The sequence below is a fragment of the Ictidomys tridecemlineatus genome, chromosome 7 (genome assembly GCF_052094955.1).
Source record: "Ictidomys tridecemlineatus isolate mIctTri1 chromosome 7, mIctTri1.hap1, whole genome shotgun sequence".
In the NCBI taxonomy this organism is placed as follows: Eukaryota; Metazoa; Chordata; class Mammalia; order Rodentia; family Sciuridae; genus Ictidomys; species Ictidomys tridecemlineatus.
In genome coordinates, this window is record NC_135483.1 from 161,416,683 (window position 1) to 161,435,363 (window position 18,681).

Here is an 18,681-nt window from a genome sequence, read left to right on the forward strand (position 1 = left end):
AACTACAAAGCCTACACTACAAGCATGAATAAAATATTTCATGAAGAAAAAATGAAAAATAAAATTATAAACCAGCTTACGGAGGAAGTATGCTAGAAGAATAGTTGATCCAAGGAGAAACTAATACAATTAAAAATTAGAAATAAAATTACAGGAGTAAAAATCATCCCTCAATAATAACATTGAATGTAAATGGCCTAAGCTCATCAATCAAAAGACATAAGCTGGAAGATTGGATTAAAAAATAAGACTCAGTAATATGTTGTCTCCAAGAGAATGACTTCATAAGCAAAGACATCCACAGACTGAAGGCGAAAGGATGGGAAAAAACATATCATTCACATGGATCTTATAAACAAGCAGAGGTTTCTATTCTCATATCAGCTAAAGAAGACTTCAAGCCAAAATTAATCAGAAGAGACAAAGAAGGTCATTTCATACTGATTAATGAAATTACACATCAATAAGACATACCAGTCATAAATATTTATGCCCCAAACAATGGAACATCTGTATACATCAAACTCTTCTCAATATCAAGAATCAAATAGACCACAACACAATGCTTAATGACATTAGCAGGCCTCTCTCATCACTAAATAGATATTATTTTTAAAAATTAATAAAGAAGCTAGAGAACTGAATAATTCAATTAATAATTTAGACTTATGAGACATATATTATTCATGACTGACCATACTTCTCAGCAGAACATGGATCATTCTCTAAAAGAGACTATCTTAGGCCACAGAGCAACTTTTAATAAACACACACACACACACACACACACACACACACACACACACACAAAATACCTTGAATTATATCAAATCATAATAGAATAAAATTAGAAATCAACGATAAAATAAAAAAGAAGTTACTCAAACACCTTGATACTAAAAAAAAATATTCTATTGAAAGATGAATGGATAGCAGAAGAAATCAGGGTGAAATAAATAATACTTAGAAATAAGTGAAATAATAATATAGCATATCAAGATCTTTGGGACACTGAAGGCAGTTGTAAGAGGAAAGTTAATAGAATTGAGTTCATTCATTAAAAGAAAGACACCAGGGGCTGGAGTTGGGGCTCAGCGGTAATGCTCTTGCCTGGCATGTGTGAGGCACTAGATTTGATTTTCAGCACCACATGTAAATAAATAAAGGTCTATCAACAATTAAATACACACACACACACATAAAAAAGACACCAAAATACCTAACATTATATCTCAAGGGTCTAGAAAAGAGGAATAACCATTAAAAGCAATAGAAGACAGGAAATAAATAAAATCTGAGCCAAAACCAATGAAATTGAAACAAAATATTTCCAAAAATCAGTGAAACAAAAAGTTGATTCTTTGAAAATATAAAAGTGATAAACTCTTAGCTAAGCTAACCAAAAGAAAGAAACAGGGAAAAAACTCAAGATTATTAAAATTTGTGGTGAAAAAGGATGTATTCACCATAGACACTACTGAAATACAATAATCAGAAACTATTTTGAAAATTTATACTCCAATAAAATAGAAAATTTGAAGACATCAACAAATTTCTGAAGACATATGACCTACCCAAATTGAACCATGAGTTCATAGAAAATTTAAACAGATCAATTTCAAGTAATGAAATTGAAAATGTCATCAAAAGCCTATCCACTAAGAAAACCCAGGACTAGATGGATTCTGAACTGAGTTTTTACCAGACCTTTAAAGAAGAACTAACACTAATCATCCTCAAATTAACCTGCAAAATAGAAATGGAGGGAGCTCTTCCAAACTCATTCTATGAAGCTAATATCACCCTGATACCAAAACCAGGCAAAGATACACCAAGGGAAGAAAACTTCAGATCAATATCCCAGATGAACATAAATGCACAAATTCTTAACAAAATCTGGCAAACCACAAACACACACATATTAAAAAGAAAAATACTGCATTATGATCAAGTGGGTTTTATTCTAGAGACTAAAGTTTTGTATAACAGATGGAAATCAATAAATGTAACTCACAACATAAATAAGTGTAAAGGCAAGAATCACATGGTTATCTCGATTTATGCAGAAAAAGCATTTGACAAAATACAGTATCCATTCATGTTTAAAACACTAGACAAACTAAGAATAGTAGGAACATACCTCAACATTGTAAAACCTACATATGGCAAACCCAAGGCTAAGATTATTCAAACAGAGCAAAACTGTGAAAACATTCTCTGTAAAAACTGGAACAAGACAGAGATGTCCTCTTTCACCATTTTTATTCAGTATAGTCTTTGAAACTGTAGCCAGAGCAATTAATATAAAAGAAATTAAACAGATCAAATAGGGAAACAAGAGCTTAAACTATCTATTTGCTAATGTCATTATCCTATATTGAGAAGATCCAAAAAAACTCCACCAGAAAACTTCAAGAACACATAAATGAATTCAGCAAAGTAGCAAGATACAAAATTAACATCCATAAGTCAATTTTGCTCCTATCCACCAATGATGAATCAGCTGAAAGAGAAATTAGGAAAACTATGCCTCACTCATACACTGGAAATCAGTCTAACAAAGGAGGTAAAAGACCTCTATAATGAAAACTACAGAACACTAAGAAAACAATTGAAAAATACCTTAGAAGATGGAAAGCTCTCCCATGTTCTTGGATAGGCAGAATTCATATTGTCATAATGGCCATAATATACAGATTTAAAGTAATTCCTACTAAAATTCCAATGACATCCTTCAGAGAAATACAAAAGATAGTCATGAAATTCATTTGGAAAAATAAGAGGCCCAGAATAGCCAAAGCAGTCCTTGGCAAGAAAAGCAAAGCAGAAGGCATCACAATACCAGACCTACACTGCAAAGCTGTAGTAACAAACACAGCATGGTATTGGCACCAAAACAGATATGAAGACCAATGGAATAGAAGACATAGAGACAAACCCACATAAATACAGTGATCTCATACTAAACAAAGGTGCCATAAAATACATTGAAGAAAAGACAGCCTCTTCAACAAATGGTGCTGGGAAAACTGGATATCCATATGTAGCAGAATGAAATTGAGCCCCTATCTCTCACCCTGCACAAAACTCAAAGTAAATCAATAACATACAAACCTTGCCCCTACTAGAAGAAAATGTAGGTCCAATACTTGAAGATGTCAGCTTAGGAACCAACTTCCTCAATAAGACTCCTAAAGCACAAGAAATAAAATAAAAAATAAATAGGATTGGAATAATACTAAAATCTTCTTTGCAACAAAGGAAACAATAAAAAGCATGAAGAGAAAAAGAACAAAATGGGCGAAAATCTTTGCCCCTTCCACCTCAGATAAGGCATTAATTTCCAGGATGTACAAAGAACTCAAAAACCTTAACACCAAAAAAAAAAAAAACCCAATCAATAAATGGACAAAACTAAATAGACACTTCTCAAAAGAAGAAATATAGTCAACAAACGTATGTAAACAAGAGATTTTCAACATCTCTAGCAATGTAAAGTAAAACTATAATGTTTTAACCTTAACTCCAACCAGAACAGCAATTTTCAAGAATACAAGTAACAGTAAATGTTGGTGAGGATTTGGTGGAAAGGATACACTCATAAATTGTTGGTGAGTCTGTAAATTAGTACAACCACTCTGGAAAGCAGTATGGAGATTCCTCAACTTTGAATGGAACCACCATTTGACCCAGTTATCTCACTCCTTAGTATAAATACAAAGGAGTTAAAATCAGCATACTATAGTGACACAGCCATATCAACATTTGTAGCAGCTCAATTTACAATAGCTGTGCTATGGAACCAACCTAGATGCCCATCAACAGATGAATGGATAAAGAAATTATAGTGTATATACAACAGAATATTACTCAGCCATAAAGAAGAATTAAATTATTGCATTTGCTAGTAAGTAGATGAATCTGGATACTATCATGCTAAATGAAATGAGACAACCTCAAAAAATCAAAGATTGAATGGTCTCTGTTATATATGGGTGCTAACCACAATATGATGGGTGGGTAGGGAAAGAATGAATGAAGTTCATTGGATTAGATAAAGGGGAATGAAGAGAAGGAGGGTAGATAGGAATAGAGAAGACAGTGAGATGAATCTGACATAACTTTCCTATATTCATATGTGAATACACCACAGTGAATCTGAACATTGTATACATCCTATTTAGAATAAGATATATTCTTTGCTTGTGTAACTATATAAAAATAAATTCTATTCACGTATAACTAAAAAGAACAAATTAAAAATAAACTTAAATTGGCCTATTTGAAAGTGTTTTAAATCATACATTTTTAGATCTAGGAAGGCTCTTTGAGGTTATAGTTCTCCCACAACCACCCTTTATTTTCTGGATTTAGAAAACAGACATTCTTAAAGTATCACTGCTGTCTTGTAGCCACTGAATCACAACATGATTTGTAGAATGGTATATTAGGAATAGTATGTACTCTGAGAGACCCGAGTTTGAGTGTCAACTGTGACACTGACTGTGTGCACTTAGGTAACTTCCCTATCAGTTACCACATCCACATAATAATTATTTTATTCTAATAGATATCTCTGAGTGTTAGCTCCTTCTCATTCATCATACAATAGATGTCATGTACAAAGCCATTTCAAGTACCGTTTCTTCCATTCCTTGTAGATGCTAGAGAAAGAGAAGTTTGGTTTGGGAAAAGTGGAATTATAGTTGTTATCAAGATGCACAAATGGACCTGGAAGACATTTTAGCTTTGTAGTTTCTAAAAGTTAAATAACACTGAGTTCAGTTTTCTTAGCTTCCTATATAGTGTGCCCCCTATACTGACCTAACTAATCTGTGAGAGGTAGAAAGCAGTGCATACTTCTTGAGGACTTAACTCTGTGTCAGATACCTTGCTAGACAAGGGAAATCCAGATTCAGGTGAGGGATGTCCTGGAAACATTAACAAGTGCATGAAGAGCAGTGAGCCTGTATGCATTCCTTTAACCCTCATTTAGAAATTACTCTTATTTAATCGGTTGTTAAATGTATTGTATATATGAATAGTTTACAAGGACCTTGCAGTCAGAACTTAGGTCTTTTTCTAGGTAAAAGTCTGTAAAACTAATAGGAAAAAAAAACCTGTATTCAGATAACAGCTAACCTGCAAGAAGCTCACCGCTGGTTTCAGTGCAAGTTTGATGGCCTGCAACTTGAATTGACAAAAAATCGGTTGCAGAGGCTTCCCCGGGAAGACATATGGCTAGAAGAGGTAAGGTTAAGATGCCTTAAACAATTTCAAGTTTATACCTTCTCAAACTTCAAATTACAGAAGTCTTATATCATCTAGCTACTCTTTTTTTAATCTTTAGATTTCTTTAAACTACTTCCAATAAACCAACGAACTGATTTTTTTCTCCAAAGAGAGGAATGGTGGAATAAGTCTGAAACTCTCCTGTATGAATATACCATAGTGAATTTCACCTTTATGTGTATCTATAATGTACTAATTTAAAACAAACTATAAATAAATAGAAGAAAGCCTGGTAGAGTAGAGGAAAGGGAACAGGGAGAGGGAGAAGGAGGGCAGACAGGGGATGTACTGGGGACTGATGTGGAATAAATTATATTCCATGTTTTATAATTATATAAAAATGAACCCCAATATTATATATAACTACAATGATAATTAAAATAAGTTAGGGGCTAGGATTATGACTCAACGGTAGAGTGCTCACCTACCATGCATGAGGCACTGGGTTCGATCCTTAGCAGCACATAAATTTAAAGTAAGATATTGTGTCCACCTAAAACTAAAAAATAAGTATTTAAAAAAATAAGTTATACCCTATTTCTAATGTCTAGGTTAGGACCACCTTACCAGATGAATTAAGTGACATTCACAGAGGCCATTAGGTGCTAAGCACTGTACTCAGAACAGACAAATGTACTTTCTTTTCAACAGGATCAAGATACAAGACATGATTTTTCCAATCAGTCTGCTCTGCATCGATGGGAGGCTAAACAGAATCTTGGATTCATGGCCAAGAAGTGTCATTCTGAGGTAGAGAGGAAGTGATGTCCTTGACAAAGGAACTTCTTCATGTGCAGCTACACCTCCACGATTCTGCAAGCCACACAACTAGGGCTGGCCTGTTTGTACAGTCATAAGAATGTGAAGTCTTTGATGTGGGCTGAAGATTTTGGACCTTAGTTAATCTTTTACAAACCTTTATAATCACTACAGAACCACCCTATCTTTGTCCCTTTCCCTATTTTCCACCCAATAAATTTAGTTTGTTTTATAATAGGAAATGCCATTGCATGATATTTGGCTATTTCTTATTACATTCTATCAAAAAGTATTTAGTGAGGAGTTAAATGATATAATACTTTGAGTCAGTACTAGTAGTACTACATCTACATATCCAGTAGATCATTCCTGGAAAAAGTCACCTGGAGAATGGTAAAAACTCTTCCACTGCTTTATAAACATGTACATTTCTATACTGAGTAATCACCAGTGTTATCTTTAATAAGACTAATACCTATGTTCTTAAATAACATATCTCAAAGTTTATATTTACAACTTCCTAGATCATTAAAAGAAAACTTTTGAGCATGTCAGTATGCTCCATTTAAGGAAACTGCCTGATCAATGTAGATTTCCCTTACAATATTAATAAGTTGAACTTTGTCAGGTATTGGGTGCTGGATTAGGTGATACAGACCTAAGGTATATAAATGAGTTGGTATAATGCCTATTTTAATATTTAAGTAATGGTAGCTGCTGATATGAAGACCTAAATGAAGTTTATGATTAAGTAATTTGGTGGAAATTAGTTTGATATATAATACAATTATATATTTGATGGAAATATCAAATGTAAGACTGTCAAAGGTTGAAGAGCCCACCACTCACTACCTGAAACAAAAGGGTAAAACTTAATATACTGTTTACTGTATAGTAAAAGAGAGAACTATGTTATTCAGGCCTATTTCCTCCCAGAGCAGAGCACACTGTTTATCTCATACAGGATTGGGAGGAACATGGAATTCAAGGATTTGAAGACTTTCAGAAGCTTGGGTAGGTTCTACTATCAGTAGATGTATATAGTTGGTTAGGTGATACTATTGTTCATTGAATGGGCATTCAGAGCCATGTTTGTCTGACTTTCAGAAGTGAGAGACTGTCATTGTTCAGCCATGTAAAAGCATATACACTAGAGCAAGTTGTCACTGATCTAATGGACAAGTTTAAAATTGGTGTTGATAACTACTTTTTAACATGGCTTTCAAACAATCTCTTCCCAGAAGGTGGGAACATTTTATTCTTTGTTCTCCCTTTTGGTCTTCATATCCCAGGACAGCAGCTCCATAGAAGCATTTCAGACTGAACAACAAACATTAAACAACTATTTTCTAACCTCTCTGGTTAGAAAAAAATTGTGACTATTTAATTATTTATAATTACTTTGATGCTATGGTATGAATGTGTCCCCTCCAGAATTCATGTTGCAATTTAATCCTCATTGGGGTGGTATTGAGAGATGGGGCCTTTGGGGAAATGGTTAAGTAATGAGGGCAGAACCCTCATGAAAAGGCTGGAGGTAATTAGCATAGTTCTCTTTTGCCTTTCTACCTTTCCCCATGTAATGACAGAGCATTGAGTTCTTACAGAGGACATCAGCAACAAGGCACCATCTTGGAAGCAGGGAATAGGATTCTTACCAGATGCCTAACCTGCCAACACCATGTTTTTGGACTTCCAAGGCTGCAGAACTGTGAGAAATAAATTTCTGGTTTTTATAAATTGGTACTCTCAGATATTTTGTTTAAATCAAGCAAAAATTAACTAAGACATTTATTTAAGGGCTTTTAACTTGTTTGCTACATATCCAGGGCATGGGTTCTGTTGTTTACTGGGTCAGCCAAAATGACTGAACATATTTTTGATGATCTCCTTAAGTTGTTGAATTCCTATTAATATCCAAAGGATTCATTACTCAAAAAGAGATCTGTTTCTTTGGATTCTTTATCTTATCTTTTATATATCTTAAGGAGATAGAATCAGTTGAGGCTATTGGGGAGAAATGGTCTTGAAACAGTCTAGCCAAAAGTCCAATAGAAAAATTAGCCTTGGTCCTGACTATTGATACTGAAAGCCTTGATCCTGAATTTCATAAAGGAAAAAAGATCCCATTTACCACACAAGAGAGATGATCACTGTAAATGGATTGTAAACACATTGCTATGATTATTGTCATTATGGACATATATATATATATGCCAACAATATATATATATCCTCATCCAGAACAAGGACATTTTTCCTCATTTATTGTCATCAAAGAGTATCATTATTGATAAACTTACTGTAACATCCTTTGTTTAATTTTTTTAGATTGGCTTGGGAGAAAGAAGTTATAGTAGATTGATAATTACTAGTGAAACTTATAGTTGTTATTAGTAAGGGAGACATGAGAACTAAATCTCAGAACTATATAACCCTAAATCACTAAGGAGCAGAGTAAAAGAGTATGACCAGAAGAATATGTGAAAGAGAGTATGATGAGGATATGTAAGAGAATAGGACAAAAGAATCTTGTTCTGACTGTCTCAGGCACCTGCTTGTTCTAAGGATCTTAGGTTAGCTGTCACATGCTATAGATCATCTGCTTCTGGAAGTTTTTTGGAGAACTTTGAGTTCTCTAGTACATATAACTTTCTAATTCTATTATGACCTTTTCTGTTTTTCTGGAGGATTGAGAGTAATGTGGACAATGGGATCCCAATTAAAGGGCAAAGTTTAGATAATTCAAATAATGAATAACAGTTCTAACTTAATGTGTCCCTTCCTATATCATTAGATAGAGCATCTTTGGCAGGAAGCACAAAATCCAAACATTTTTTCTCCATTGTTAATTCTTCGGCTTCTTGACAGACAAAGGCTCTGTCCATCCAGAGAAAACAAATGCCATTATTAATATGTATTTGTAACACTTAGAATGAAGCAATAAAGATTTTAAGTAAGTATCTATTTGAAGTTTTACCCTTATTAATATGTATTTGTAACACTTAGAATGAAGCAATAAAGATTTTAAGTAAGTATCTATTTGAAGTTTTAACTAGTTTTAATCTAGTTTTACTAGATCTTTTTTTTTAAATAGGAATCTTTTTAAATTTTATTTTATTTAGTTGTTGATGGACCTTTGTTTTATGCAGTGCTGAGACTTGAACCCTGTGTCTCACACATGCTAGGCAAGTACTCTGCCACTGAGCCCAACCCCAGCCCGGTTTTACTAGATCTTATCCTCAAGGATCTCCTAAAATTTGGCAGTGGGAGAAAGATTTAGTGGGTTTAAGAAAGATTTCTGGAACCTCTCCATAGATATTTTTATTTTGTTGTTGATGTCCTATAAACTGTCTTTGAATAAGGACTTCAGTTAGAGTAGCCTACGCAGAGTGATCCCTGAGAGTAGGTGAATAAATGAGGTGAATACTACAATTGCCCTGGTGGCACATCAAGGAGAAGTTAAGGTGGAGCCTAGCAGGTCCCTTGAGCTAAAGAGCTATAGCTGAGAGTCCAAAGTCAAAGACAGCTGAGATTCTAGTACAGAGTACCAGAAAGCAGAAAATTGCACAGAGGGAATATTTCAGACATCTATAGGGGCTGAGTACTGGTTATCATATGCATGTGGGAAAACTACCCAAAGCTGGAGAAAGAACCTTCCAAAAGAGGTAGAAGTAACAGTACCTGGCACATAAAAGTAGTGCCAGTTCCCACTAGCCAGAATTAGAAACCTCATGATTTTCTGGGCATTCAGTAGAGTATACAAAAGGATCCATCTTATCTCCTTAGTAGAGAATATTTAGACCTATGTGATTACCATTGTAGTCCTACCTATCAAATCTTAAAAGTAAGACCCAATGATCTGTTTCCAAATGACTGTGTTCCCAGAATAAAGCTTTAAGAATATTTGTAGGAATACAAAAATATATGGTACCCAGTAAGGTAAAATCAGAGTGCCTGGAATTCATCCATAATTATCAGGCATTCAAAGAAACAGGAAAACATGACTCCTAATGAGATGTCAATCAGAATTGACTCAGAACCAACAGATATTAGAATTGGCAGACAAGGATGTTAAAAAATTATAACTGTATATGTTCAAAAAGTTAGTATACTAGTAGATGGTAATATGAGAATGATGACAATTCATAATTATGTAATTAACTAGTAGAGAAATGTTGGATAGTTTCCTTTCACAACAGAGATTTGCCACACACAGTAACATAAGATTTAAAGGTAATTCTATAGGTGTTTTGACTAATTTCTGAGAATACTGATGATTAGATACAAACTAAGCAAACACATAGAAATGATTAGATACAAACTAAGCAAACACATAGAAATAGTTCTATGTGTGTTGTTTTGTTAACATCCCTAGAGCAAGTAGGTAGCTTAAAAATAAAGGAAATCATTTCCTTTCATCTGGAAAACCAAACATAGAAAAGAATCAACACTTTAAAGAAAAATGCAGAAAAACCCATCTATAATTCTTCATCAGTTCATTCATTCATGTTTGTACAAAAAGAGATTTATAAAAATCTAGGAAGATGCATGTGGTAAAGGTTTTCTCCCAATATGTAGGCTCTCTCCCCACATTATTGATTGTTTCCTTTGCTGAGAAGAAGCTTTTTAATTTGAATTCATCCAATTTATTGATCCTTGATTTTACTTCTTGTGCTTAAGGGATCTTGTTAAGGAAGTCAGATCCTAGGCTGACATGATGAAGATTGGGGTCTCTGTTCTAATGCCTAAGTCTTTGGTGCACTTTGAGTTGATTTTTGTGCAGGATAAGAGACAGGTTTAATTTCATTTTGCTACATATGGATTTCTAGTTTTGCCAGCACCATTTGTTGAATAGGCTATCTTTTCTCCAGTGAATGTTTTTGTCACCTTTGTCTAGTATGAAATAACTGTATTTATGTGGGCACCTCCAATAAAGCATTAATCTTTAAGAACTCAAAAATTTAGCACCAAAAATAACAAATAACCCAGTCAATAAATGGGCCAAGGACCTGAAGGGACACTTCACAGAAGAAGAAATACAATCAATCAACAAATATATGAAAAAATGTTCAACATCTCCAGCAATTAGAGAAATGCAAATCAAAATTACACTGAGTTCATCTCACTCCAGTCAGAATGGCAATCAACAAGAATACAAGCAACAATAAATGTTGGTGAGGATGTGGTGAAAAAGGTACACTTATACATTGCTGGTGGGATGGCAAATTGGTACAACCACTCTGGAAAGCAATATGGAGATTCCTCAGAAAACTTGGAATGGAACCACCATTTAAACCCAGGTGTCCCACTCCTGGGTTTATACCCACAGCATACTACAGTGATGCAGCTATTCAATGTTTATAGCAGTTCAATTCACAGTGACTAAACTATGGAACAAACCTGGGTGCCCTTCAATAGAAGAATGGATAAAGAAAATGTGGTATATATATATATTTAATGGTCTATTTCTCAGCTTTAAAGAAGAATGAAATTATGCCATTTGCCAGTAAATAGACATGGAGTTGGAGAATATCATGCTAAGTGAAATAAGCCATTCTCACAAAACTTAAGGCCAAATGTTTCCTCTAATATGTGGATGCTAATTTACAATGGGGAGGGGATGGGCACTAGATTAGGTAGAGGGAAGTGAAGGGAGGGAGAGAAGGGAATGTGGGGATAGAAAGGATAGAATGAAATAGACATTATTGCTTTATATATGTGACTGCATGACCAATGTGATTCTACAACATGTACACCTAGAAAAATTAGAAATTATTCCATCTATATATGATCCATCACAGTACATAAATGCAGTCTACTGTCATGTATAACTAATTAAAACAAAAAATGTTTTAAAATCTAGGGAGAATCAATGAAGAAATCTAATTGACTTTACTTACAGGCTTAATCTGTGAACTCTCTTTCTTTGGAGGATTCTGGATACCACAGCTTTTCTCAGGTAATTTCCTCATTATTTACTGAGAGTAGGATAGATTTTATAATATCATATCATCTATAATGTCATATTATTTTATAATATCATAACATGTAAGGGCTGTAGGGTATATTATCTGAAACTAGATCCTACCTCTGAAATGTATAGGTGTCACAGAAAATGAAGGAGTATTGTTCCAATAGTGATCCCAAAGTATCAAATACACTTTAGTCAGAGAATAATAAACATTGTATTTGCTGCTGCTGCTTTTTTTTTTTTTTTAAGTATCAGCTACGGTTTGGGACTTAGAAAAGGACTTTACTATAGTTTGAGTGTAGAATGTCCCCAGAAGGCTTGGTCCTCACCTTGGCATTATTAGGAGAGGTAGAACCTTTAAGAGGCATAGCCTAGTGGAAGGAACTTAGGTCACTGGAGCATTCCCTTGAAGGAGATAATGGAACCCTCTCCCACACCCTTGCTTCCCAGCCTCCTTGATATGAGCAGCTTTTCTTCTATGTGCTCCCTGCTATGATGTCTTGTTGTTCCATAGGTCCATAAACAATGGAACCAAGTGACCATTGTCTGAAACCTGAAATTGTAAGTTTAAATGAACCTTTCCTCCTTTTAAGTTGATTATCTCAGGTATTTTATCATAACAACTAAAAACTGACTGATGTAGACTTAAGTTTATTATGAATACTCATTTTTGGTAAACCAAAAGCAAGTAATGTTCATTTCCCCTCAAACTTCTATTATGACTGTGCATTCTAAAGTTCATCTTTATTATCTTCTTTCTTCATCTATCATAAACAGTTACAAGACAAAATCTCCATCTCATCATATGGGTCAATTTGCCTTTTAGACACCTTTAAATTTTGCTCTGAAGAATGTGATATTCCATAACAGTGGGATTAATTAATTATGGATAACATTGATGGCAACAAGAATGCTGTTTTGGTTCCACATGGGAGTTTAGAAGGAGAATAGGAAATTGTAATCTAACAACTCCCTTGGGGTGGCATCATTGGACAGATTTTGGATGAGTATCTTAGCCAGTACTAGAAAATTATTCTTTCAATTACTCTGACTCTTGTGCTTCAAATATTTCCTGATTTCTTTACCTATAGGCTTTCAGGGTTGTTATTTGTTTTCTTTTCAGTACTGGGAATTGAACCCAGGGCCTTAGAAGCTTCATCCCCAAACCCAAGCTTCAGTTCATAACAGAAGTTTTTTTTGGTCACTTTTTATCTCGGGGGTCAGTCATAGGTTATATTGATTTCTAGCTCATTTATTTTCTAAGGCTTTCTAAAAATATATGGCCACACATTACATGTTTTCTGAAATAGTTTCATATTTCAGTTTCTCCTCATTAAATTTTCTAATTTAGATTTGAACCCATTAAAATAGAGGAAAGATTTCCTTCTCCTTTTGTGGAAATACTTCAGAATACTATATGAAAGAAAGTCAAAATTGTTAAGAAATTTGACTGACAATATTTGGCATCTCTCTTCTCAAGAGCATTTATTTATTCTGGCTTTAATCTTGTGATCTGTCTATTTTCATTGAGCAAGATGGCTTTACATTGGCACTGCATTGTATGATCATATATTATTTGCCTTGGACTTTGGACAGTAGAGATTGGGAAGACCATTTGCTAATATTATAAATGGTCAAAAACAACATATAATGTATAGCAGACTAGAAAAGACTGGAATATTTTCTACTTACTAACCCCAGCAGAAATAGAGCTTTTTCTGTTTCTTTTAGTATAAATCCAAGATTGAGTCTCATTGGACTGATTACATGCCCACTTTCAGCCAAACACAATGACTTGAAAGATACATATGTACTTACCAGCTGGGTCTGCATCATGTACCCTTTTCTGAAATTGAGGGGTTCCCCCAAAGAAAATCCCTAAAGAAAGGGGAAGTGGAAATAAATTCCCCCTGCAAAAAAAAAAAAAAAAAACATTTCCACAGATGTGGATCACAAAAGTGATAATATAAAAATAGAGAAAAGAAACAAAGGTGGTCATGACCAAACTCCACAAACGCCGCTGCCAGCATTAGTTTCTGTTTCTCTAGAATTTTTAAAAATATTTTTTAGTTGTAGATGGACACAATACCTTTCTTTTCTTTATTTTTATGTGGTGCTAATGATCAAACCCAGTGTGTCATACGTGTGAGGCAAGCCTTCTGCCATTAAGCAACGATCCCAGCCCTCTCAAGCATATTTACTTAAGAGGGCACAAGCTTTCAAGTTTTGTTTTTGTTTTTGTTTTTTTGAGGTACTAGGGATTGAACCCAGGAGCACTTTGCCACTAAGCTGCATTCCTAGCCCTTTTTATTTTTTATTTTGAAAGAAGGTCTCACTAAGTAGATCAGGCTGTCCTTGAACTTGCCAAGACTGGCCTCAAACTTGTGATCTTCATGCCTCAGTCTTCTGAATTGCTGGAATTACAGGGATGTGCCACTGTACCTGGCTCAGTTCTTTTAAAAATAGATTATTTAATAACCTAGGTAGCTGAAGACAATGGAGATACATAGCTACTACCTACCTCCCAATATTTTCTTCACATGCACTTTGAAACAAGGGAAACAATTCTGCATGAAACCACACACTCAGCATAACTTGAAGGCAGATAATGCCAAAACTTCAAAATAACTAATTAAAAAGAAAAATCGCAATATATATATATATATATATATATATATATATATATACACACACACACACAATATATATAAACACACACACACACACACACATATATATACACACACACAAGGCTTTGTAGGAAACAAAGGCTAACCAATAAAAGCTGCAGAGGTGATAGAAGAAGGTATGAGGGGTTTAAAGTGGATCTGAAACCACCATTGTGAAAATGAAGTATACACTAAGACGGGAGATACTTTAAAAAAAAATGTCCAGACAAAGCATGAAATTCAAGGGAAGGAGCTTCAAAGCACTCATGATTTAAAGGTACAGGTATGATTTAAAGAGTCCCTCTTCAAAATTCAAAGCTTGAAATAGAGCTTCGAAGGCAAAAAAGAAAGGGGGAAATTCTTTTAGCAATTGGATTGTTAAAGAGAAGGGGTGGAAATTTTAGGACATAGTAAGAAAAAAGGAGAAAAATAAAATAGAAAGTCTCTGTTGGATCTGGAATGTCCCCAGAAGGCTTGGTCTTCAGCTTGGCATTACTGGGAGAAATAGTGAAAGGAGTTTAAGGTGGAATCTGAAACCACCAAAGGCTGTAATATTTACTGTCTGCCCTTTACAGAAAAAGTTTACTGACCTCTGAGCTAGTAGAGCTCTCCAACCACCAAAATACAAACACCCTGGAAAAGTTACCTCAACTTTGCTAGATTGACAGAAGAAGACAGGATAAACTAGAAATATTGCAAAACAACCCCATACCATAAATGTGAGCAATAGGAGAATTAAATCTTTATAGATCTACAGAAAATCTAGAAATTCCCTATCAACTTAAAAACATCTCCCCTAGTAAATAGTCATGAAGGAAAAGAAACTAAAAGTGAATATTCTAACCAACCACATTGAAAGTTTTGAGGATATGAAAAGCCACAGTGAAATAGAAATCCAGGGCTGGGGCCATGGCTCAGTGGTAGAGCGCTCCCCTAGCGTGCATGAGGCACTGGGTTCAATCCTTAGCACCACATAAAAATAAAGATATTATGCCTGCCTGTAGCTAAAAAATAAATATTAAAAAATAAAAATTTCAATATAGGACAGAAGTCAAGCATGGTGGTGCACACCTATAATCTCAGCTACTCTAGAGGCTGGGGCAGAAGGACCCCATGTTTGAGGCTAGCCTAGGTAGCTTAATGAGACCCAGTCTCAAAAAAAAAAAAAAAAAGCTGAGATGTAGCTCAGTGATAAGAGTGCTTGCCTAGCATGTGAGAGGCCTGTGTTCAATCCCAACTACTGCAAAAAAAAAAAAAAAAAAAAGGAAAGTAGAGTCAAATGAAAATAAGCGTCATTGAAAAAGGCAGGAAAACAACTAAGAAAATAAAAATGATATAAATGAAGTAAAAAAGGTCAGAGAAGTAATAAATAGAAGATGGGTAAAAACTGAATAATATTTGTTATTGGAGCCTCTGAAAAAGAAAATCAAAATAGAACGGGTATTTAAAAGTATAATTCAAGAACACTTTCGAAAATGGAGGAAACAGTCTGGGCTGACTGGGAACCTGGGAGAAACTGAGTGATCAACTGAGACATCCTAATGAAAGTGTTCTATTTCAAAGACAAATTATTTTCAGGTTCTAGAGGCAAAAGAGGCAAATAACTGAATGCAAAATAGACTGGCATTTGACATGTAAAAAACAACATACTAAGCAAGATGACAGCGGCAGTACAGTTGGCAGAATTATAAGATAGGCCCCAAGATTTCTTGCTCTTTTGTGTAGAGGTTTGCATCATGCTGGGACTGATTTGAAGTACATGAAGGATTTCATGTGCCCTTGCTGGCTTGAAGAGGAGGAAGCCACATATGCAAGCCACCTCTGGGAGCTGAGAGTGGCCCCAGCTGGAAGCCAACAAAAAGAGTTTGGCTATAAATTCTACCTCAGAGCTTCCAGTAAGGAACATAGCTTTGCTAACACCTTGATTTTCAGCCTCATAGAAGAACAGACTCAAACCTCATTGTGCCTAGATTCCTGACCCATAGAAACTGGGAGATAGGTTTACATTTTGTTTAAGCCACCAAGTTCATGGTAGCAGCAATATAAAACCAACACAAGCAGCATTTTTTGTTTTTTGAAACTCAATGTGTGTGAACCTTTCTATCCAGCAAAGATGTCCTTCACATATTAAAATTATAGAAAATCAATTTTAAACATAAAAACTTAGAGAATTCAGCGCCTATCTTGAGGAATGCACTAGTAAGAGATCAGCAAACTCTTCTTGTAAAGAGCAGATAGTAAATATTACAGTCTTTGAGAGGCTTTGTATGGTTCATGACATGTACCATACATGTATGTAACTACGATCTATATACATGTATGGTACATATGGTTCATGACATGTATTTTTACAACCCTTTAGTTGTGAAAGAAAAATGATTTGTTCATAAGTCATACATAAACAGGTTATGGGCCTGATTTGGTCCAAAGGACAGAATTCAAACTCAAATAAAATATCCTGCTTTGTCATGTTTAAATGTTAAAAGCTACAATTCACAATGAAGATATGACACTTGTAAATACACAACAAAGAACAAAACAACTGTCAATCACAAAACTAGATAAGTCTGACATATCCATTTATCATCATGCCCTCATTAGATTCAGGCAATTTATTGCTTACATAGTCAGTGAAAGAAAAAGTAATCAAAGGTATTAGCTCTCTTCTGTCCTTAGGCAAGATGACATTGAAACAAAAGTGGCCAGATGGCTACAACACAGATGATAGCATACCATGTTTCAGACAAGCTAGTATCTTGCTGTAGTTAAGCAGCTTTAGGATCTGCACCTGTGCCAAAGGTTCATATCAATCTGGGAGTGGACATGAAACTGTCTCATGACAGTCATCTTGGCAGGTAGGGAAGCAAGTGAGAAACTTGCCCTGTTCTGGTGTGATCAGTTCACAGCACTAAACATTTTTTTATTTTAGTTATAACATGGACACAATATCTTTATTTTGTTTGTTTATTTTTATGTGGTGTTGAGGATCGAACCCAGTGCCTGGCATGTGTGAGGCAAGCGCTCTGCCACTGAACCTCAGCCCTAGCCTGCACTAAACATTTTTTAATCAACTCAACTGTTGTAGTATTGCAATGCTTTTGTTCAGTTAACCTGTATTTTACTTAACAATGGCCCCAAAGTGCAAGAGTAATGTTGCTGGCAATTTTATGACAGTGTAAACTTTATCATAGGCATGTATGTACAAGAAAACACATACTCTATCTGCAGTTTCAGAAACCTACTAGGTGTCATGTAACACATCTACTAAGGATAAGAGGGATTACTGTATAAGTAAAACTCCAGCCCAGTATCACTCATGCATATCAAATCAAAAATACTAAAATATTAACAGAATCTACCATCATATTAAAATAATACTTTGGCCAAACTGAAATTTATTCTGTGAATTTAAGGTTGGTTTCATATTAGGGTATTTTTTAATACATACCATATTAAAAATTTAAAGGGAAAACTACTAAAAATCTAAGATGAAAGTCATGTAATTATCTCCATATATGCTAAAGTCATATAAGCCTTTGATAAAATTTGACACTCAATGAAAGATATTCTTAACATGATCAAATATGTATATATACACATATATGGTGTTATGGTTTAGATATAAGGTGTCCCCTCAAAAAACTCATTTGTGAAAAAATGCAGGAATGTTCAGAGGTTATATTACGTTTGGATTATAAGAACTGTGACCCAAACAGTAGATTCATCCATTCGATGAATTAATAATTTGAGAAGACTGCTGTACTGGATGGTGAGTAGGCAGGTAGGGTGTAACTAGAGGAAGTAGGTCACTGGGGGAGTGTCTTTGGGATTTATATTTTGTCCTTGCTGAGCAGAGCTCTCTCAGCTTCTTGGCTTCATGAGCTAAGCAGCTTTCCTCTACTCCCAGATGGGCAGCTATGTTGCCTGGCAACATTGCCTATAGTAAAGCAATGTTTACTGACCCCTAGGCAGTGAACTGCAATGGAT

The 18,681-nt window shown here is 34.8% G+C and overlaps 1 protein-coding gene across 1 annotated transcript in view; it reads left to right on the plus strand.

The window, feature by feature from the left end:
- Ccdc150 (coiled-coil domain containing 150) overlaps window positions 1–10,354 on the plus strand; it is a 114,908-nt gene extending 104,554 nt beyond the window's left edge. The window contains exons 27-28 of the mRNA XM_078017780.1: window positions 5,131–5,250; window positions 5,944–10,354. Of these exons, the coding sequence (XP_077873906.1) occupies window positions 5,131–5,250; window positions 5,944–6,057 (234 nt within the window). The 3' untranslated portion in view covers window positions 6,058–10,354. The remainder of the gene's footprint in view (window positions 1–5,130; window positions 5,251–5,943) is intronic.
- The last annotated feature ends 8,327 nt before the right edge of the window (window positions 10,355–18,681 follow it).